Source organism: Terrapene carolina, unplaced genomic scaffold, assembly GCF_002925995.2.
Source record: "Terrapene carolina triunguis isolate 2854851 unplaced genomic scaffold, T_m_triunguis-2.0 Scaffold132, whole genome shotgun sequence".
Classification (NCBI taxonomy): domain Eukaryota; kingdom Metazoa; phylum Chordata; order Testudines; family Emydidae; genus Terrapene; species Terrapene triunguis.
In genome coordinates, this window is record NW_020664483.1 from 19,155,487 (window position 1) to 19,179,786 (window position 24,300).

General features: G+C 37.7%; 1 protein-coding gene across 1 annotated transcript in view; it reads right to left on the reverse strand.

Annotated features, from left to right (window-relative positions):
• Window positions 1-618: 618 nt before the first annotated feature.
• KIAA1841 (KIAA1841 ortholog) overlaps window positions 619-24,300 on the reverse strand; it is a 46,131-nt gene continuing 22,449 nt past the window's right edge. The window contains exons 6-21 of the mRNA XM_026653244.2: window positions 22,959-23,017; window positions 21,168-21,328; window positions 18,464-18,550; window positions 18,239-18,349; window positions 13,725-13,848; window positions 13,027-13,179; window positions 12,403-12,548; window positions 11,902-12,001; window positions 10,239-10,271; window positions 8,430-8,529; window positions 5,989-6,080; window positions 5,842-5,870; window positions 5,683-5,756; window positions 3,874-3,962; window positions 3,282-3,373; window positions 619-2,198 (exon numbers count right to left, since the gene is read on the reverse strand). Of these exons, the coding sequence (XP_026509029.1) occupies window positions 2,162-2,198; window positions 3,282-3,373; window positions 3,874-3,962; window positions 5,683-5,756; window positions 5,842-5,870; window positions 5,989-6,080; window positions 8,430-8,529; window positions 10,239-10,271; window positions 11,902-12,001; window positions 12,403-12,548; window positions 13,027-13,179; window positions 13,725-13,848; window positions 18,239-18,349; window positions 18,464-18,550; window positions 21,168-21,328; window positions 22,959-23,017 (1,487 nt within the window). The 3' untranslated portion in view covers window positions 619-2,161. The remainder of the gene's footprint in view (window positions 2,199-3,281; window positions 3,374-3,873; window positions 3,963-5,682; window positions 5,757-5,841; window positions 5,871-5,988; window positions 6,081-8,429; window positions 8,530-10,238; window positions 10,272-11,901; window positions 12,002-12,402; window positions 12,549-13,026; window positions 13,180-13,724; window positions 13,849-18,238; window positions 18,350-18,463; window positions 18,551-21,167; window positions 21,329-22,958; window positions 23,018-24,300) is intronic.

Sequence of the window (24,300 nt, forward strand, 5' to 3'; positions counted from 1 at the left end):
ACATGCAAGAAATCATTATTATCTGAAACAAAAATAACATTTCCCCACTATATAATGTATTTGGCTTTGTAAGTCTACTAAAAATAAAGTGTTTTTAAATCAGTAACATTTATTTCAGTTAAACTGAGACATGACTTCAAAGTTAATACAGGATAAAAGTTAATGGAATTTGTCAAAGAAACTACTACTAATACTTAATAAAATATTAATTGCACTTCCACTACATATATTACAGGCATATGTTTATAAAAAAGAAAAAAGCACATTTTGAATAGAATATTATGAAGGATACTGGCATGTAAAAATGACATTTTGACATAAACCAAATCATTAGACTTTCCCCTCCTGGAGAGAATTTTTTTCCTTTTTCAAGTCAGCAGTTTTAAAAAATCTTTTACACACACACACAAACACACACTCCTCCTTGTTCAATTTGCAACTTGCTTAGCAAAGTTTACATGTGCAGCTTTAGACAGACTTCTATACAAGCTAGAAAACTATAACATTTTTGCACACAGTGAATTGTAAACCATTTTCTAAGAAAATGAGTTTTTCAAATAATATTTAGTATAAACACAACTTTTAAAATACAAAACTGATTTTTTTTTTTTTTGCAAACAAACAATTGGCTTTGATAAAGCCATGTCTCTTATGAATGTAAGATAAAGCACTGCTGCACCTACCAATCATACCCCAAGCCAAAGGTCACTGAAGTCCATAGAAGTCCTTCCATTGGTTTCAATGAATTTTGGATTGATGTTAACTTGGAGGAACACATGTAAACAAAGCTAACACTTATTTTTAATGAACCTGCACCCTCTCTCAAACATCACCATGCCTAATTTCCGATTTCAATTATTAGAAAAATTCTAGAAACAAGGCAAATAAAGGACTGCAAATAGAGAATACATTTTAAGGAAGGATTTTTTCCCCCAGAGATCTTGAGCTTATTTCCAAACACACATTTTATTGAATGATTATGGTCTGGAATAAGTTTTCCCTGAGTGCTCTTTTTGCCTGCTTAGAAAAATTAGAATGTGGTTTTCAAAATACTGCTTTATTGCAATTTCCTTTGAATAAACACGATTTTTTCCCAGGCAAGTTGTCCCATTCTGCTACTACTGGACTGTGCACTAAAACAAACATGGACCCTACCGCTCCAGTAGAACCATATCAGAACATTCGATTGCCAAACAGGATTATTCAGACAGGTCTAGGAACATACTTCCCGGCCAGATCTACATAGGCAAGATGCCTCAAAGTGATTGCCTTTCATTTCAAAAGGTACAAAATTTACACCATCTCTGCTAGCAAAGATACAGTGGCACTGGTATTACTAAAGGAAGAAACTGCTTTACTATGCCTCTAAAGCTCAGACAACAAAAGGGAACAAAGAACTGTATGATGCAAAAGAAGAGTCAGGAGCAAAATGAGAATGAACATGTTTTCCATGCAGTAAAGTTGAGAAAATGAATGCCTCATGCAAGATGCAAAGTTATCATACCTTCAGTAGGTTCATTTCACGTGATGTTTAGGGGTCTAATCCCCCTTGATGCTTACCTTAGCATGAATGGAAGTTGTGTGGACATGTGGAGGAAAGCCTAGGGGCCTGATTCTGATTTCACTTATATCCTTGTCAATCAGAAGTAATTCCATGGACTTCAATAAAGTTACATCAGTCAAACCAGTGTAAGCAAGATAAAGATCACCCCCAGACTCAAGATGTACAGTTCAAATCACAATACTAGAGATGATGCATTTAAACATTGCTGATTGCACTCATAATTCAGTAGTTTCTTCATTTTAAAATGTCTAGCAGTTAAAAGTGATGGTCTAGAGTAGTTTATAAGCACCACTCTCTTCAATAAGCAAGGATTTTCAAATATTTTAACTTTGCAGGTTTATAAAATGTTTTCTATGTAGCTTAACACAATAGCCTAAAAAAAGCAATCTAAGAAACTGTATTTACAATTAAAATAAGTATTAGAGCTTTCTGGATTTTGCATTCATTCATCATAGCAGAATAATTTACATGGCTTACAGTAATAAATAATAAATAAGTCACTTAAAAGCTTTTGGAGAATGCATTCTCCGTATTGAAGTACAGTACAGTTCCAGGAAGCAGCAATGAATTCTGGCTATGGTTTCTTCCTGAGGTTCCTTAGGTTGGACGGCCTTGACCAAAGCGAGATTTAGACCTGGATTTAAAATAAATAGTACATACACATGTGGAGGCACTTTTATCATGATACGGGATTAATTGTTGCTAATTATAATAGTCAGTTTGATAGTTCACTGTTTGTATGAAACCGTTTGTCTATGCTGTATTCTGATAGTTTAGAGATCAAAAGAACATCCTAGCATTTAAATGAATTGTAAATACGGGATATCTCGGTATTCATCTCTCTTTGAAATGTACTGTGAATGGTGGAGGAACAAGCAAATGGCCTTATGTTAATTCGTATAGGTAAGTACCGGTGATGGACCTCCTTTAAAGTCATCCTAATTACTGTTTGTTCCCCAAGGAAATCCCAACTTGTCAAACAGGACATGAAATTGCATAAAAGATCCTTGGGTCCAGATTTTGTCATCTCAGATCTGCTTAGACTTCATGGGGGGAGTTTGAGTCGCAAGACGGAGGTTCCAGTTATGGTGGCACACCCTGAATGTGATATTTGGACATTGGATAACCTATGAACTATTTCTGAAAGAACTCTTTGCAACTACAAAGCTCACCATCGCTGCTATGAATCTGAATCTTAAGAATTAAACTCATGTCTGTATGTATATTGATCTTTTAACCATACTCTCTCTCTCTCTCGTTTTTTAATAAATTTTAGTTTAGTTAATAAGAATTGGCTGTAGCGTGTATTTGGATAAGATCTGGAATAATCAATAACCTGGGAGCTAATGTGTCCAATCCTTTGGGATCGGTAGAACCTTTTCTTTTATATGATGAAATAAGATTTTCAGAAATCAACATATTTGACTTAGGTACCTGGATGGAGGCCTGAGGCTGGATCACTCTAAGGGAACTGTGTTGTTTGGACTTCTAGGTAACCAGTAAGGTAATAAAAAAGCTTTTTATGCTCTCTTATTAGTAAATCTAAGTATTGGAATATTCACCAGCTTTTTGGGGATTGTCTGCCCCATTCTTTGCAGTTCACCCTAATGGAGTGACCACAGCTGGCTCCTCACTAGGACCCTGGTCACAGAAGGCTTTTTAAAAAAAACTCAAAATACACATCCTGGCTTTTTCTGTTACTTAAATAACAACTTACCTTGTGTTTTTCTCTGTGCTATTTTGTCGAGCACTGACTTGCGCTGAGGCCTTTATCTGAGCTTCAAGTCTAGAGTAAATGCCACCTGCATGCTGCAGTACAGGGAGATTAAATCATTTAGCTATTCCAGTTTAATCAGTGACTTTCTAAAAGTTATTAGTTTTCAGATAATGGATATATATTTGCAGAAGCAATTCTTCCAAAAGGAGATGGCAAAGATCATATTGCATTCCTTCAGAGCCCCATTGTGAAGGCGCATGAGCCTGCAATCATGCACAGTAGCCATGATCTGGCTCTGATTAAGAAAGAACCATGAAGACTTTGCATCTTGCTGTGCTCCTGGTGCCTAGTACCGGGTCCCTCCAAACCCATCCTACTTCCTGGGTCAACAGTTTTTTAAACTTTTTCTGACCAAGTGTTTTAGAAAAAAAACCACTTTAAACTATTAAAACCTGATCAAAGTCATTTTAAAGCTTAAGTCTTCCAGACACCTAAAAAAAAACTAAATCTCATTTTCTGGTACTGAAAATGCATGAATTCAAGAGATCTGCCTAAAATATCACATGAATGTTACCATAATATAAAGTCTTACTTCTTTGCCTTCCTTTGACTTGACCCGGTCCAGGTCTCCCAATCTCATTTTTATTAGGTGCCCTGTAATCTCACACATCCTTCGCTGATCTGCAAGTAATAAAAGAAATATCAATATTCTAAATATTCCTTACTACCAAGACGAAGAGCCATAAACATGAGGAAAGAGATTATGCATATATTACTAATAATCCACTATACAGAGAAATTAGTGGCTTTATTCTTGGCTCATGTGAAAAGCACAAGCAACTATGATCCAAAGTAAGGTCCTGATCCTGCAGTGTAATGCAGCTTCAATTGGGCTCCATGCAGGTGCAGGGATCCATCTGCATCCATTGCACTGCCAGATCTAAGAGAATGGTTTTGAGGCAGCATAGATTTCTAAAAGAAATGGAAAAGCAAAGGAAACTAGGTAGTTTACTGAGACCACAGCTTTCAACTCCATACAGCAGTGAGGAAAAGCAACACAGAATAGCATGATCTTACTTCTTTATAAACTGAGAGATAGGGAGAGAGGCATTCACAAAGCATACATGTGGAGGCAATATCCATGTGATAAGTTATCACATACCTGTGCAATTTATATGCCCAGGCAATTACCACACACTTATGACCTCATCACCTGCCCCCTAGTCAGTCAGTCACTCACTCTCACATTCCAAACAGCTGCCATTTAATACAAACTTAAACCACAGTCAAGGAACTTTTCCTTCTCCTGTCAGTAACTGTGGAACTTCCTCCCACGTTTACTCCTGCCAGGAGACCCAGACTATCCATTTGCATTAGTCAATCTCTCAGCATGTGAGGTGATGAATATTTTCTCTTTATTTTCTCTCTGTAACAAAGGTATTTTTCTACTGTGGGAAAGAAGAGACTAGTGCTAATCTGATCCTGAGGCATCATTGCCTGGAGTGTCATCCTTGCAGCACGAACATTTTGTGAGTTCAAGAAGATTTTGAAGTTATTGTGTAGCATAACAAAGCTTGGCTGCAACTGAATTCTAGCACTTATCACAATTTTTGAACAGAAAAATATATGCTATACATAAATATTAATCAGAGTACATGCTGGGATCCAGTTTAGAGATAACTGCAATGTTTTCTCATATTTCATGGAATCAAGTATAGAATATCTGGGTCAACAGAAAATTCAATAGATATGAGTCGCTAAAGGACAGAACCTCAGCTTGTGTAAGTCAGCATAGGGCCATTCTATTAAGTGGAGCTGCACAAATTTACACCAGGTGGGGATCAGTCCCCAGGGGCAAGAGGAGAATATGACCATCAATGCAACTATTGTCTTCAGTGGAATTACTCATGTTTTACACTGTCATGACTGAGATCAGAATCATGCCTTCCTTCTGCCATAAGCTCTTGCAAAGTTACATGGACAGATGAGACCCAAAATTCATGCATAGTTGCTAATATGACTGAATCAAATATCAGTAGGCTTGTATTAGGCATGGCAGAAGATTAAGTTCCAGACTTGAAATGGTGGTGTGATTTACCATCATTTCCAGGTTTTTTGTAACTGTCAATAAGCATTTAAAAATTTAACCTAACCAAGTTTCATAATATACAGTTTTTTAGAGTCATAAAGGGCCCAGTTCTCCTTTCACTAATCAACTTAGTCAGAAGTAACTCCAAACAAGTCAATGTAGTTATACCAGTATAAAACTAGTTTGAAATCACATTCAGCCTTGACATACCTAAGCAGAGTACTTTACTGAAATAGTTATGTAGTTGCATAACAGATTTCTATTTTTTCCTCTAACATTAACATTATGAAAGCTAAACCAATGAAATCTTACCGTCTTCTCTTTGAGCATCTTGGTTGAATCTCAGTGATCTAGAAGCATCCCACTTATTCTGCTGCATACTCACACTGGTAAAAAGAGACAAACAAAAGTGTTGTCAGTAGTATTTTACTAAGCAGGATGTTTCAACCAGGACTTGGGAGAAATACTTACATGAATGGAGATGCATCTCGAGAATCTGACTGTCAAAAAACAGAAAAATGCATTCATGAATACATTTAAGACCAGCTGCAAAAATTAAAGAAAAATTCCTCATTAGACTGACTGAGTTGAATAGTCCATTTCACAACTCAGATTTACCTTCTCCATTGGTTTCTCCTTTTTTTGAACACTAGGTGAAGAAACTTGTTTCTTTGGATGTTTGATTAACTTCTTTGGCTTTTCTTTTCTCCCTGTTAATTAAAATAGTTGAGGATTATATTTGCTACTAAATATTTAAAAAAGTTAAATCACACTGGTTGAGCATAGGGACTTCCACATTCCTGCATACATGAGACATTGACCTGGATATTTTCCCTCTTTGGTAAAGCTATGGGGTGGATAATGATAAAATGGGACCAACATCCACAAAGCACAAAGGCAAAACCCACTCACATGCTTCCCCTAAGAAGCATGCATGAGCTGAAGTTTACAGTGCAAAGAAATTATATGTAATACATACACTTCCTATTGTAAATATAATGTAAACATGCATACACTGAATACATCCCTAAAAATGCAAGTAGGGACCAAAAAGTCTTCTTGATATCATCAGAATGCTTTCTGAAGTTTTCACTCTGGACATTCTCTGTCCTGTGCAGACCGATAGCTCCAACCCCTTCTGTCCCCTTTCCTTCCTTCGTGTTTCCATCTAGTTAATTTCCTCCTGTCATATCCCACCAAAAGGATTTAAACATAAGAAAACTGTGGTCCTAAACATGCCATCTACCAGGCATCAAACTCTTCACTCTGCTTGTATGTTATACCCCTTTTCCCACCCTTTGTCTTGTCTATTTAGATTGTTAGCTCTTTGGAGGAAGGGGCAGTCTTTTATTCTATGTTTGTAGAGAGTTTAGTACAACAGGGCACCAATCTCAGTTGACCCTTAGGCAACACTATAATAAGCACAATCAACACCACACCTCACTAATTTGCACTAATGTCTGGAAGATCCGTTGCAAGTTGAAGAATTCTGTGAATTAGTTGAATGATCAAAAAAGTCTCAAGGGTAATGTAATTTGGCATTTTTTCCTAACATGTAATTTAGTTAAAACTAACACTTCATTGTTTACTAGCAAATGTACTACTATGTGATTTGTAAAAATCTTACTACTGCACTCTAGAATTTTTGCTTAACAGATTACCTGTTTCCTGATTGAGAATTAGCAAGGTTCTGTTTGAGAGAATGTATATTATACGTGCACTATATATAAAAAAAATATATCAACTGAATTTTACAAGAGTTCTGCATCATTTTTACATTAAAACTTCACTCACTACATCTCTCTTGTTTTGGGGGTTTCTTCCTTCTCTATCCCCCATTTAAAATTTCTCTCTCTCTACTTTTCTTCTGTTGTATATCTTGGCTATTTTTTCCATGTGTCTTTTTCAGTTGCTTTTCTCCATACTATATAATACTCTACCATGTTTAGTTTCCTTTTCTCCAAGGATATCACTTCTCAAGAAGCGCTTTTCTGATTTTGCCTCTCTCTCTCTCTATCCATGTCAACACACCAGTCTCCATGCTCCCCTCTATCCCCACCCTCACCATTCCAAGAACAGCAGAAAGTTCTTGGCCCTAAGAGCCCTCCCTCCTCTTTCCCAAAATCCCTCACTCTTCCACCCACCCAACTTGAAATCAAGGCCCTTCGTCACATCTGTCCTGATGGAAACTAAGAGCCACATGCCTCCCTCTGGATTTCCTGCCTTGTCTTCTGCTTGGGTGGCCAGGGGAGTGGCCAGCCCTGCAGCACTTACTTCCTGCAGGCCACGTTAGGCCTTTGTATGTATGAGAGAGACTGCAAGTTAGGGCAGGAGCGCCGCCAGCTTTTCTGCCGCCCTAGGCGGCAGAAGGTCCCGCCCTGAAATGCCGCCTCCCACAGAGGCGGCGGAAGGTCCTGCCGCCGAAATACTGCCGCGTTCCCCCCCCCCCCCCCCAAATTGTAGTGCCTTAGGCAACCGCCTAGGTCACCTAATGGGTTGCGCCGGCCCTGAGTTAGGGGGAAGAATCAGTGCAATCTTAGGAGAATTGAGGCAGCCTGCCTTTCACTTCTGGTCCTTACCAACAGAAGATCAATAACCAGTGTTTGCAAATGAAGGAGTGGGACCTTGCAAATGCTGCTGTAGAGGACACAGCCACATGGCTAGTAACCTGAGGCCCCACTTCTGCAAAGTTAATCTAGGAGGTGACAGGAGGAATAAAACTGCTCTGATAGCAGCCCTTCCAAGGAAGGGAACAGACCATACAGAATATAGCTTTAATCTGTCTCATACGTATGAGAACATTGGATATGTGTACTTTCCTATTTGTGAGTGTTTACTGCTGTAGCTGATGAATGGAAGAACACAGGTAAATCTGTGTATTTAATATAGGTCTCAGAGAAAAAAATAAAAATATAAATTCAAGTGAGACATTTTGTGATAGGGTTTATTTTATTTATTTCTATTTGAAGTTCTTTTACCAAAAAGAAAACTTCTGCCTTGTATTCTAATCCCTAATTACCAATAAAGGATTCTTGTAACAGACAGATAGATAGTTGTACCTGGTTTCTTGTATACTTCCTCTTCATCCCCCACTTCATCCTCAGTGACCTCTGAGCCAGTGGTATACTCCTCCTCTTCTGATAGCAATGACTGTTGTTTCTAAGCAACAGGAATAAAGTACCACAAAAGGTCACTTTATCTCCTCAAACTCTACAGGTTTTCCATATCATTAAGTTTTTTTTGTTGCAGTTAAACAAGGCTGAGTGCCAGCTATTTTTGTTAAACTAGTTTCCAGACTTTTTTTTAGCTAATAGACAAGTTTCACATATTTCCAACAGCATATTGTTACATTTGCAGGCTTCCTTGCCTACATGTTTTACATGTACTGGGTTCTGACCTTAGTCTAGAAGTCAGGGAGAACAGCAACAATGCAACCTGCTCTGCCCTGGGGTGAGCATCCCTGGTGTGAAGCTGCTCAAATGAAGTAGTGTTGTGTTGGATAAGTTGCACTGGCCTGTGCCCATAGAGGTGATTCAAAATCAGCATGTTTGAAGGTCATCATAGAGGCAAATGGCAGAAGGTACCCACACTCTTCATTTCATTAGGTTATATTATCTTCTCTGTATTTTGCAATCAAAGCCCTTTGTGGCAGTGACCTTTTTAACTATGTTTGTACAGGAGCATAGCTGAGCTCCAATTGTTACTGTAAGACAAATAAATAAGTGAGATGCAATGTTGCTTTCACTAATTTGTGTAAACACATGCACCACACATGAAAAGAGGTACTCATCAAGCACCACACACTATGCTCCTGTATGGAGCTATATACATTTGTTTTTATATGTTGGGCCAGATCCTCAGCTCTGAGACAGACTTTTGCACTAATGGAGCAATACAAAAGGGCCCCAAAATTAGCTTAATCAGATTCCAACCAATTCTCCTACCGCATATCCAACTCTATGCCACCCCCTTTACAAGCCCCAGCACAGGCAACATACTGGGGTGTGACTGGATCACTGCTGCTTTCTGGCTTGGCAGCAGCGCAGGATTGAGCCTGTATTTCCAAGAATGACTAGTGATCCTGGGTACCCCAGCTGATGCACTTTAAAAAGCCCTGCTTTTTGGAGGGTGGGTGCTCAGTACTTTCTGAAAAATCAGGCCCCTATAAAGATGTCTCAAGCAGGGCACCCAAGTCATTAGTTATTTTTGAAAGTTTAGGCCATTGTCCTCAGAACAATGCAGTGTGGAAGACTGATGTTTGCCTGTTATTTATAAAGTGATTTAAAATAAGAAAATTTAATTCTTTAAAAATTAGTCCATAACAAACCCTGCTCCGCTGTGGAATAAAAAAAAGATATATATATTGTTTTCCTTTTTTAAAAGAGTACTCTTACTGTAGTTAGAAAGTTTGCTGTAGGATCTTATTTTGGAACTTCAATCTCAGAGTCCTATTAAATTAAGTATGCCAGCACCAGCACTTTCAACTGTGAATCCCCCGTCTATGACAATGAATAGCAAAGGAAACTCAGCAATAATAGGAAGGAAGAAAATTTACAGGACTACAGCCCCCTAAAGATTTCATTGTAATATCTGGGGAAAAAAATTAAGGTATTTTTAAACAAGATATTGATTAAATTAATGTTTAACCTCCAGATCTGCTACACTTATAAAGCAGCAATTACTGTAGCGTCTCCACATATATAGTGTTTAGCGCTCACACTGAAATATGAGTTATTCTATAATTTAAAAATTAAAGCAGAAATAGGAAAAATGGCAGTGACATCAAGGTTATTTGTTAACATAAAAGAGCAACAAACATTTTAAACACATTAAAATTTAAAGCAGGATGAACTAGTTATTTTACTAACCAGCTGTAGAGTCCAGTTTTTCAGAGAAAGAAACTAGAAACAAAAGGCGGAGAAGTGGTCAAGTTAATATACACTGTGAAACAAAGTAAGAGATTCAAATGGATTTATAAAAAACAATAAGTATTTGTTCTAGTAAACTACATCCTGGATTCTGCAAGGAGTTGTTCACATTTAACTTTATATATGTGAGTAGCCCCACTGAAATTTTACTTAGGTGTGTAAAGTTAAGCATGTGCATAAATCTGAATTAGTATTCAATTAAATGTAGACATAGTAAATTAAAAGTCTTAGGTAAATCACCTTAGAATTTGCTTGAATACCTAAAGCTATGTAGCCAGTAATAAACACTTATGTTATGGTAGCAGCAACCTGAGTTAATCACAAGATTCTGTCTAGGCCAGCACTTGCAAACATTTGTTCCAGTACACATCTGTGGTTTTCTCTAGGCTGAGTCTTACTGCTACTGGGAGTTCGAGGCCAACTGTCTGGAACTGCTGTGTTATTCAGAAGTCATGGACTGCAGTGCATGAAGACTGCAAAAATACAACAGACTGCAGACGTTCTCTTTATACCATGGTTAGCATTATTAATGATCTATCTCAACTTGGCTTAAAGTGCACTGGTGTAATGTTGGAGTTGATTCATTGGTAGGAAAGAGCTGTGTTGTGTGTTACCGGGAGAAATAATCTAGTCTATCAACAGAGGAATGGACCAATGACCTTGATATCTGTTTTCCCTTGGAAAAGGCGGTTTACGCAATAAGAGGCTCTTCTGGGGACATATGAAAATACACAAGTCCTATAAGTTTTAACATGTACCATTGGTACTGAAGTACTCAGTAGCTTACAAAATATCAAGCCGTGTGCTTTGTGACAAGCTTGAGGAGGAGGAGGTTAGGATGGTAATTATGTTTTATAAAAGTATTTTATCTATTTTAAATGTTATGCTTAATATGGGTCTTTTAAAAATCTTTGTTAATGTTCAATGCAATTTCCAATAAACGTAAATAAAACAAACAAAAAATACAGGCAGACCAAACAGGGAAAGGAAGTCTAAAGCTAAGAGGCCTTAATGGTGAATGCCCTGCCAGCAGCCCCACCTCACTTAATAATACAGACCTAGCTCTTATATAGCACTTTTCATCAGTAGATCTCCAAGCACTTTATAAAGTTTAAAGTGAGGGGCTTCAACTTGAGGAACTCTTCTGATCTCAAATGTGGCATAACGAGACATGGCAGCCTCTCAAGTACCCAGATTTCAATTCACTTAGCGTTATACATACCACTTTGAGCACACTGAGGAGAAGACAGCACTTGTGTAACAGGTTCTCTACATGATTCACTTCTTATTAAGAGGATTGTGGGGTTCTTAACTAGCTTCAGTTTCTGAATGGTCTCTATGGTGTAGATATGTGGGCATTAATTGATTTTAACAGCTTTTGTTTAAAGAAAAAACCTCCCTGTTCCCCACTAAACCCACATTTTGGCCCTAAATTAGTGGGTAATGTCCCTGAAACCTAGGTTTTAGATTAACTAGGTTAGGGTTAGGTTTTTTGTTAGTTATTTTTAAGACAGCAATAGGTCTCGATTGGATGAGTTTTCTAGGCATCCACTACAGTCATTAACAGAGAGAAAACAACAAAACAAAAGCAGCAATTACTTACAGCATTGATTTCTCCAGTTTTTGGGCCCCACGGTGTATTTGGTTCTAACAGCACATCACATTCAATCCCTCTCTCATCACACAGCCCAATCCCAGAATCACTATAAGGAAGAAATGTTCATGAAGTATAAGACAATGATAGTTTTTCTATTTTACAAAGCTTAGAATCTGACCTTTTTTCCTCCCCATTGTGTTATGGATAATCTGCAGAACAGCTACATGGCTAGTGTTTTGAGAAGTACCTATATGAAAATATGAATAGAGGCAAGATTGAACTGTTACGAAGATAGAATTGTTTCAAGCGTCTGCTTGAAATGCGACAGATAGCAATATTTCTGTTTCTTGTCCCAATTTCTAATTAAAATACTGGAAATATATTAGTTAAGTTTTAAAAATTCCACTACATTGTCTGTTTAGAAGAGGGGAAAAAATCAAATGTAAATTTACTCAAGTGCTAATGTTAAATGTTAAGTAATTTCAGTAGCTTTAATTCAGTTCTCACCTATTCTGATCTTTAGAAAAAGGTACAACAACAACATCTCTATGCTGAAGCAGATCATTCAATATTTTAGTAGTTTGATATGGCAGAGTATCCCCACCTTCACCTCCAGCCGGTAAACCGATCACATGATCCCGCACTTTACAGCCCTGTCATAAAAGAGAGAGACTATGTTACATATATTGGCTTACGACAAAAACTCATTTCACTAAGGGATTCCATAGTCTAAGAACTCTCAGAACTTTCCCAGTCCTCAGCACTAGGCATCTTCCACAGGGGACAGAGCTATATACAACTCACTGTGTGTTTCAATTGATGGGCCTGACCCCACTCCAACTAAAGTTAAATGGGAACTTCATTTTTAAACTCCCTGAGAAGCAGAACTTGGTCCAAGAGGACAGTTCCTTTTGTGCTTACTGGCCCATTCAACATGCCTGCCAGGGAACATATGATACACTGTGAATAGACTCAGCATACTGTACTCCCCCAGAGCAGCAGAGAAGACAGAAGGCCTGCAAGGAGTCAATCTCCCTCCTGGGCTGCTGCCCCTGACTTCAGGGAGGATCTTTACATCATGATCCAGCCCTATGCGGAGTCATTGCTAAAAGTGAAACATTAAAGTAGTACCTTTGGAAGTGGAGTAGGATCAAATCGAAGAATTTTTTGGTTACAGCAGGGATATATTCCAGTGCCAGATGTACCCAATGCGCTTGCCACACCGGGATAAAGAACTGGCTGTGCGTGGTACTGGCAGTGAGAAAATTCGGTACATAGGAAAGACTATATAAAAAAGAGAGATGACAGGAAATAATATTCTGTCTAGTCACATGTTGCCTGTCAAAGTCAGAATTTTGGAGTACATTAGATATACATCAATTATTTACTTCTCACAGAAAGCTATGCGTCTCATATTCAAACCTGGTCAGAGATTAGTCCTAATTTAGTCATACTGTTTTCATTTAAAATTCAGATATTCCAGTACAAGCTCATTTCCCATTTTTTTTCTGGCTACCTGAATTGTATTTGGGCAGAGCACAAAGGAGTTAAAAAAGTTAGAGCAACAGCTGCTCCGTAGTTTTCATAACAAATCCCATTATGGTTTCCCACTCTAAAAGCTATGGGGAAAAAAGTCTTATTGGTCTCAAAATTGGTAGATTAAATTTGGGGAAGAGGAAGGTATTTTTCTACCAAAATGAGGCCATCTGGAAAAAGAGTTCTTAATTATGAGTTAAAGCACAACCCCTCTCCATCCACCCACAAAATTATTATGTTGGTTTTGTTCCCATGCTGCCACAAAACAAGTGAGTGAAAACAAGAATACCCACTTGATTACATCTTGAACAACTCAGCCAATTGATAATCCCCCAGAGGCGCCAGTACACATCTCGCCAAGATTTTAATTCCTCATAAAGACTGATCAAGTATTCATGGACTTCCCAAGTTTTATCTCTGTAATAAAAGGTGCACAGTCAGGCTGCACATTATATTGTGAAGAGATTTTAGTCCTATATTTGTATCAATGAAGTTTGCAGAGAAAAAGCAAGGAGGAGATAGGAGAACAACACACCTTCACAGAAGAGCTACCATAGCAAGAACATGTTATAGGACAATCAGCATTAAATTCAGACATCATGCAGCATCCCAAACTATTACCTAGCGCCAAGGGTATTAACATAAGTGTAGTGAAAGCAAGAACAATTTCAGGACACTGCAACTCAGAGACATTAGACATTGCCACCGCCCACCTCAAGCTATGAAAGTCATAAGAACTAGAAATGATGGAAAACTATCAAGTTAGTGCAAGAGCTGTCTGATGGTTAGTAGCAAAGTAAGAGACACAGTGTCTCTGTGGATCTCTTGCTCTCTGGGCTAGTGAACATCTTCCTTGGTATCTAGTGGCAGGGAGGAATTGTATCATTCAAATGTTTGGAGGACATAGGGAGTAGAAGAAATCAAGCACACAAAGGTTGAGGGATATTTTAACCCCTTTGCCATTAGCCTCTGCTGCCGAGGAACACATCCATGTTACTTTAAATACTGCCATTTCATTCCACTCTCTACACTTCAAATGGCAATGGAACTGGTTCCCAGGACAGCACTGGAAGTGCATTTGTTGCTACATATCAGGGCACAATAGGCAGCAATGAAATGGTTACGTAAAGATTGTAAAGTTAGATGACTTCTTGATAAATATGTACTTTTGAGGCTTTAAAAAAAAAGTTTTTAAACTAGACTTAACTAGACTATACACTGTTCTAGACTTAATTTCCTCCCACTGAAAAATGAGAAAGAGACTGACTTTCTTTTAAAACCCAAAAGAGAGTATTTAGCAGTGAGGCAATCTGGTCTGTGAAAGATACAATACTTTTTTTCCCCACCTTCACCCACTAACTTCATCCTGCCTTGGTTAGATTGTAAAAATCTTGAGGGCAGGGGCCAACTTTTACTCTGTATTTGTACAAAGGCAAACATAATGGGTACTGACACTTAGTGTCACCTCCACACCTATTTTTGTGTAATTGTGCTGCTATGGATATGCTAGCATTAGAGCTACTACTAGTCACCATTAAGATTAATTTAAGTGTAAGAAAGGCCAAATTAACCGTGCCTAGGAAGGCAGCCATAAAACAATACAAGGTAAATGCTCAGAAGCAATAAAAGAGGACAGGAGTAACTTTAAGAGGCTGTATGTGTGTATATGTATATATATATATATATATATATATATATATACACACACACACACAGAGTTATGTGGCATCAACATACATAACTAAGAATGTAACTAAGGTAACATAAGGAAGGTATTTAAAATTGGCTAATACACAATATTCTTAGAATGTCAGGATAAGGCTATGGCCCCAGCTGCCACTTTAGAGAGTGCAAGATGGAACCTACTTCACTGCTCTAGTCATCAGTAAAATGGTCCTTTGGATAGAAACCTCTCCCTGTTATTGGAATAACTGACAGGAGATAATAATGCATATTATTTTGAGGGCTGACACTGAACTGCTGTTAGGCTGATTTTAGTCCATCAGATCTGATGAAAAATGATGGAAATTAAATTAGCAACAGTAAAACTGTTAATAAAAGGGAACTAGAGTATGCCGGCCCTCATTAAGCGGAGGCAGGGAAATCCAGCCATATAGGACTGTGCCTGGACTAAAACAAAAACCAAGTAAATACTTGTGGTGAGGAACTAGCCATTTAACAAAGGAGAAGTTTGGAAAGCCTCTCTGACCAAAAAAAAAAAAAACCACCTTAACCAGTGAAGTTTATTTGTATTTGTTCTGAAACTGGTTGAGTGTTTGATTTGACATCTTCAGATCCGAGACACAGTCAATCCAGACTCTATAGTTCAAAGTGTGGAACCATCACTCTAACAACTCATTTTGAAATGTAGCCCTTAATTCCATTTGTCTTTGGCTAAACATATTTTCAAGTCCTTAGGATGATTAAGTGATTAGCTCTGCATATTTTACATTTAAAAAGTTTAACCCAGCAAAAACTCCCAGTGATTTCAATTGAGGTCTTGTTGGATTAACAACAATGATATTGTGGAATAAATTGCCAAGTACAACATAGACTTATAGACTTTAAGGTCTAAAGAGACCATCATGATCATCTAGTCTGACCTCCTCTACATTGCAGGCCACAGAACCTCACCCACCGACCCACTCTTTAAATAGAGCCTTAATCTCTGGCTGAATTACTGAATTCCTCAAATCATGGTTTAAACTTTAAAGACAAAGTTACAGAGGATTCACAATTTACACTAGTTTAAATCTGCAAGTGACCCGTGCCCCAGGCTGCAGAGGAAGGTGAAAAACCCCCAAGGTCTTTGCCAATCTAACCTGGAGGAAAATTGCTTCCTGACCCCAAATACGTGGACCACTTAGACTCTGAGCATGTGTAGAAGACCCACTGGGCAGATACCTGGGAAAGAATTCTCTGTAGTAACTCAGAGCCCTCCTCGTCTAGTATCCTGTCTCTGGCTGTTGGGGATTTTTGCTACTGGCAGGTGCCGATGGGCCACATGCCATTAGACAGTCCCATCATACCATCCCCTCCATAAATTTATCAAGCTCAGCCTTGAAGACAGTTAGGTTCCCCCCTGCTCCCCTTGGAAGGCTGTTCCAGAACTTCATCCCTCTGATGGTTAGAAACTTTCACCTAATTTGAGTCAAACTTGTTGATGGCCAGTTTATTTCCATTTGTTCATGTGTCCATATGGGCGCTTAACTTAAATAAATACCAGGGAAGGAGAAGAGTTCTCTCGCTGATGTATTTATAGAGATCAATCATCTCCCCATAGCCTTCTTTTGGTAAGGCTAAACAAGTTAAGCTCTTTGAGTCTCTCTCATATGTTGGTTTTCCATTCCTTGGATCATTCTAGTAGCCCTTCTCTGAATTTGTTCCAGTTTGAATTCATCTGTCTTAAACATGGGAGACCAGAATTGCACACAGTATTCCAGATGAGATCTCACCAGTGCCTTGTAGAATGGTACTAACACTTCCCTGTCTCTACTGGAAATACCTCACCTGATGCCTCCTAAGACTGCATGAGCCTTTTTCACTGCAGCATTACATTAACAGTTCATAGTCATCCTGTGATCAACCAATACCCGCAGATCTCTCTTTTCCTCTGTCACTTCCAACTGATAAGTCCTCCGCTTACAGCAAAAGTTCTTGTTATTAATTAATGCAAGACTTTGCACTATTAATTTTCATCCCATCTCTATTACTCCAGTTCACAAGGTCATCCAGATCTTCTTGTATATTCTGGTCCTCCTCCATATTGGCTATACCTCCCAACTTTGTGTCATCTGCAAATTTTATTAGCACACTCCCGCTTCTTGTGCCAAGGTCAGTAAAAAAATATTGAATAAGATTGGTCCCAAGACCGATCCCTGAGAAACTCCACCAGTAACCTCCCTCCAGCCTCACAGTTCACCTTTCAGTATGTCCCGTTGTTGTCTCCCCTTTAACCAGTTCCTTTTCCACCTTTCAATTCTCATATTAATCCTCATCTTCTCCAATTTAATTAATAATTTCCCATGTGGAACTGTATCAAATGTCTTATTGAAATCCAGGTAGATTAGATCTACTGCATTTCCTTTGTCTAAAAAAAAAAATCAGTTATCTCAAAGAAAGAGATCAGATTGGTCTGGCAAGATTTATCTTTTGGAAAAACCCTGTTGTATTTTATCCCAATTACCATTCATCTCTATGTCCTTAACTACCTTCTCTTTTAAAATTTGTTCCAACACGTTGCATACAATTGAGGTCAAACTAACATCATAACCTTCCATTTGTATGAGCCTAAGAAAGGCAACAAGAATAAAAAAACGTTGTTCAGGTGATCTGTGGGTAGAAACTACAGTTTATAAGTTTTGTATTGGATGGAGTACAGTAAAACCTCAGTGTCATGAACACCAGACTTACAAACTGACCGGTCAACCAAACACCTCATTTGGAACTAAAAGAACACAATCAGGTAGCAGCAGAGACACCCCCCCTCCCAAAAGCAAATACAGTACAGTACTGTGTTAAATGTACTAAACAAAACAAAAAAAGAAAAGCAGCAATTTTCTTCTGCATAGTAAAGATTCAAATCTGTATTGAGTCAATGTTCAGCTGTAAACTTTTTAAAAGAACAACCCCAACGTTTTGTTCAAAGTTACGAACATTTCAGAGTTACAAACAACTTCCATTCCTGAGGTGTTCATAACTGAGGTTCTACTGTATTTGTTAACCTTCTAAATACATAGTATTCGTAAACATACTAAATAGGATACATGTATAGAGGAAAAAGTTATGTTTTCTATGCATGAAGCACCTTATATGAACATAAATAATATTTCCATGTTGATCTATGTTGATTTTTCCTGGAACACAAGGGACTCTTCTTTCTGTTTCTTTAGTTAAAAGCTTCTTACATAAACAGCATCTACAAAAAAGTGAAACATAAAATGAAATACAACAGTATGAGTGGCACTTTGGAATGCATATGTAGCCTACATAAATGGCGTAGAAACAAAGTAAGAAAAGAACATTACTACACCTGTACAATGTTGCTGCATTTCCCCGAGAATCTGGATTCTGGTACTCTGGATCAAACAGTCTCTCAATCTTCTTGCAGAAAAGTTTACTGTTGATAACAAATTTGCTCAGAACTAAACTTTGCTTTGTTTGCAGTTAAATAACTACATTCTGCTACTTTAAATGAGACGGTTTTAAGATGTTAGTTTCAAGATTTGACTTTTGCGAAGTTATACAATTTTCCTGTAAGAAATACAATGTGGAAAACTTGTTTCCAGTATGGACATCTGCCACCTTTATATACATTTGGCTATAGAAGTCTTGGGCTGTGCTTTTTTAAAGTGGCCAAAAAGGACCCAATCCTACACCCACTGAGTTAATTGCAACAGTCTTGCCTTTATAAACATATTTAAGCCTATTACTTCAGTAAACCAAGCATTTCGATTCTTGGTACCTATTCTGGACTATTAAATTTCCACCTTCCCCACCAACACTCCCATTTCTCTCTTTGTTGAGTCCTGTAAAGAGATTACTAACTTCTCCTTTTCAAGAATAAACAGACATGTAACTTGTTACTATCTTGATCCACTGATAGGTGGAGGGGACACCAAGTTTTTCCTCCCCCATTTCTAAGGGTATGTCTACACTACCGCGGTAGTTCGACGGCTGGCAATCGAACTTCCGGGTTCGATTTATCGCGTCTGGTCTGGAGGCGATAATTCGAACCAGGAAGTGCTCGCCGTCGACTGCGGTACTCCACCTCAGCGAGAGGAGTACCACGGAGTCGACGGGGGAGCCTGCCTGCCGCGTGTGGACCGCGTCTGAACCGCGGTAAATTCGAACTAAGGTATGTCGACTTCAGCTACGTTATTCACGTAGCTGAAGTTGCGTACCTTAGATCGAATTGGGGTGTTAGTGTAGACCAGGCCTAAATCTATTGAAGCTACACCAAAGTCATTTCAACTATTGAAAAAAGAACTAACCTCTTCCAACTTCGTTTGATACCACTAACATTTTGTTTTTATTTATTTTTATAAAATAAAAAAATGCCTATATAAAGTTCTAGGTGTCCTAACCCAAAACCTGCAGCAACATTAAAATAGTTATTCAAAAAGGAACTCTGCCAGCCTGCCATCTACAAAAAGAGCTCCTTTCCACCCTGTCATTCTGGAAAGCACACTCAGCCCTCTCAAAAAACTCTACTGAATCCACATATTAGTTCATCATCAGTCACCATGCCATCTCCAGTTAATCTCTCTCTGATGGATTTGGAATTGTTGCCCTCAACCCATTTCCCAAATAAACCCTGTCATTCTATGATCTACACTACGAGCTGTGATTCCCCTGTTCATGTATACATACTTGTACTAGTTCTCATCAAGCTAGCACGAGTATAAATAGCAGTGTAGCTGTGGTAACATGGATAGTGGCAGAGAGGCACAGCTTTCCTGTGCCAAACACGTACCCACCTGAAGCTGGAGGGTACACAATCAGGGAAATAACACATCTAGCTTGCAGTGTAGGTGCAGTCTAAGTCTCATAAGTATTGTTTTCACAATGTGAAGCATTTTGGTGCTTTTCCAAAATGTCACCTATAGACCCTATTCCAAGTAAAGTTACCCCTTAAGTCTTCCATATGGCTTTTCTTATACTTCTTTACTTCTTGGGTGTTTGGAGCAAGAATCTGTTCTCCCCTAGTTTGAATCCTACCTCCCTAACCATTCCTTTCTGATATGTGGTAGAATCTTTACCTCTTCCTTTTGTTGTGTCTCAAGGCTCTTTCCTTGGCACTTTTGTCCTTTATCTTTTCTCACTGACAGCGGAAGAAACATATACCAATTTAGGTATAATTTCTATGCAGATGACACCCAACTCTACATCTCAATCAACTAACTAGCAATTTATGTTGGTGCCAATCTCAACAGAACCTGACATATCCCGAAGAGCAAGGTCACTTTATGAGCACTACCTCTGTTTCCCCGCTTTTACCTTGACTAAGTTTTGTACTACTGAATGTTTCAAAGATCACACTCGCTCTATACCTCTGGACTTTCCACTATTACTCTCCTTAACTTTAATCCTAATGCCAGTAATCCTTGACAATTAAAATGCTTTCCTACCTCATCTTCCTTCTCTGCAAGTCTGACTATTACAATAATTAGTCTTTATCTTGATCCTAGCTCAGCTGAAATCCTTATACATTCCACTCTATTTTAGTGCCATCTTTCATATTCATATGAAATTCCAACTCTAAAACTTCTGTAATCCCTGAATACTGCAACCAAACTATTCATTCTCCAGGAACTAGGAACACACTACTCCCATCCTCAGTTATTGTCAGTGGCACCTTACCCAATCTCTCAGTCCAAAACGTCTGTTTTCAATGCTCACTCTAACCCTCTTTCTTCATAGCCACCTACTATTCCATCCACTCAGTTGTGTCCTAATCTTGGACTCTTCATGAGTCTTCACATTTGGAGAGCTGCCCTTTCACTTGTTGGCTCCTATCTAGAACTTCTTACTTTCTCTTGAAATTTTGTCTTATTCTTGAGCCATTTAATGATATTGTGTATTAAGATAATTTAAAAGTATATAAGTTGCTAACATCACACTAATTCTTTAACAAGTCTGAACTTTTCTGATAAAATATCTAAAAAGGAACAGGAGTCCGTAGTAGAGGGTCAATAGTGATTATTAATATTAAGCTGGAGAAGAAAAAAAGTTACCTCTTAAATTTATCTTTTTTGTCCTTCACATCTTCCACTTCATTGTGTGTGAAAAGATCAGCGATACGCTTAAGGAGGTCACCGCTGACACAGTTCATGTTGCATGGGGTGGCTATGATAGCACTCATGTTTTTGTGGCAATAATGAATACATTTTTCTACCTAGGAAGGAAAGGAGATACTATGAACACCAAAATTAATGATACACAAACCCATATCTCAGAAGACCTATTACTTTTATATTAGAAATTTCTTAGACGCAGGATCAGGACTTTGTTAGAATTAATGGTGTTTAGCAAAACTGGCTCAGTTCAACTCTAAAAATACAATTTAATGGCTCAGAAAGCAAGTCACATTTTTTGTGTACATGTCTTAAATGTAACTCTGAACTACTGCCATCCTGAAAGGCCTTTGATTCTGACTACTACCCCTGAATCATCTTCAGGAAGTGCCACCTCCACCGTGTTCATGATCCAGAACTAGAGACCATTTTTGTAGCTTTAATATTATATACAGCATTGCACCCACCAAATTTAGCTTTATCAATGAACTTTAATATTTAGCATGAACTGCAAATAAATAATGACAGTTGTGACAGCAAGAAGATGCAGTACATTAAATTCTAAGTTCCTTCCTTAACTTGGCTGCATAGTGTTTGTCTTTACTATTAAACAATTGGAAAAAGAAAATCAAACAGATACCTCAATGGTCTGTCCATTTACATGATGAACTAGAAATAAGACAAAGCTCTTTATATGAATTAAGCTAGTACCTTATAGCTCTTATATGAATTAAGTACTAGCTTATGGAAGTGAAAACTCAAGGTAAAACTGCATATCCATACAAAAAATATCATTAAGCAATCCTTTCTTCTCATTATATGCACACATCTCCAATTAAAGTGAATGGGCCTTAAATATGCTGACTGATGGAGAACTGCACTCCAGAGAGAAGTGGCACTTAGTATAAAACAGTGGTTCTCAACCAGAGGTATGTGTACCCCGGGACTATGCAGAGGTCTTCCAGGGGGTACATCAGCTTATCTATATATTTGCCTAGTTTTACAACAGGCTACAGAAAAAGGACTAGTGAAGTCTTTACAAACTAAAATTTCATATGATGACTTGTTTATACTGCTCAATATGCTATATTACTGAAATGTAAGTACAATATTTATAGTCCAATTGATTTATTTTATTATATGGTAAAAATAAGAAAGTAAGCAATTTTTCAATAATAGTGTGCTGTGACACTTGTGTTTTTATGTCTGATTTTGTAAGCAAGTAGTTTTTAAGGGAGGTGAAACTTGGGGGTACACAAGACAAATCAGACTCGTGAAAGGGGCACAGTAGTCTGGAAAGGTTGAGAGCCACTGGTGTAAAACACTGAAAATGTGGAGACTTTATGTTTCCTTTAAGATGGCAGCATCTGACTTTTGACTGCTATTAGCTCACACAGTGAAGTCAGCTATTATTTAGATTAATAAGTATTCATTTGGAGGTAGATACTGGCTCCCTTAATCACATTCAGTAGTACTTTACTCTGCAAGCAGCCCCACTGAAATCAGTGACACTGTGCAATTATTGAATTACTACTTTTCATGAGCAAGGTGGCAGAATCTGATCCTCAAATTGTAAACTCTTTGGGACATGAACTATTTTCCCTCTCTGATTTATACAGCTATAAGTACACTGTCAAAGCTTAGCAAATAAGCTACTAAGGTTTATGCCAACTATTTGGTGGTAAACTGTGTTACTATGGCATGGAATTTCTCATCTCTTGTTATACTCACTAAGGAATCCATCTTCAGAAACTCAGAAGAAATAAGAATCGAAATGACATTTCCTGGTTCTAAAAGAGAAACAGCAGAACAAGGTGAAAAGGTTAAGATTAATTTATTCCTTTGATAAACTGAGAATACCCTAACAGACTCAATGCCTCTTTAAAGGAGGGTATTGTTTTACTAAACAAGTTCTTATCATTCCATTTTCAAACATGTGTCAAGCCTGATCATTGGAAACAGAATTTCTCCCATCTATACAGGTCCCATCTATACAGGCAACCCCAAACAAACAGTTATGACATGATCCCCAGAAATAATCATTTTCTTAGTATAGACAGGTCCTTAGTTCCTGTCTATATGTCAACTCAAACATAGTTAACCAGAGCATTTTAACTGATCAAACACTGTTCCAGCTAAGCCACTTTTTAACAGTTTGGCTGGTCAGCACATGTGCTAGAGCCAGCTAATGTTATTTTGCTGGAGCAGGGCCTGATCCAGTGCCCATTCAGTGCTCCCAAATAGGAGTTTTTCAGTTGATTTCAAGAGGATTTAGATCTGGACTGGACTGTTTTAAAGCTGCAAGCAGGAAACCTTAGTTTAAATCTATTTTAATCGTGTTTTATATTTACACTTTTAGATTATTTTCCTAAAGATTGATTCTCATTAGTTGGTATACATTAAAATACGATAATTTGCAACTAAATATAGCCTATACACTAAATCTGCTATTTATTTTTGCTAACCAGGAGAATATCATGTATCTATGCACATTTATTTAAAAGCAATAATACAGTCTAACCTTTTACTGGATGACTATTTTTTTTATTTGTAACTTGTCAAGCTTTATTTGGATGGAAATTCAAATAAATTAGAAATGCACAAAATACTCATTTTTTATTAAATACAACTACCTTCAATGTGCTGGATACATAAGAAAAAAGTTCAAAACATGTTTTGGATTCAAAACTTTAATAAACAAAGGGAAGTAATATTTGTAGTTAGTGAACGGAAGTGACTGCTCACTGTCGTTCAAGGTTTTAGAAGTAGAAGAGCTTATCCTCACACCTAGTTTTTATTCATAGATTCAAAGAGGAAAACAAGCTTTCCTGCTTCAGCAACAAACATATACTGTTTAATATTTTTTGTTTTTAATTTAAATGTTTGTAATAGATATTGTAATAAGTTTAGGCCTTAACATAGGTTGTCAATTTCAAAATAGTTTTTTAAAAATAAAAAGCCCGTTTTTAAATTTAAATAAAAATATCCAATTTAAATACATTTCTGATTTTTTTTTTTAAATGTATTTTATTCCATCCTTGGATGGGCTTATCTAACCCATTTAAGCTACTTA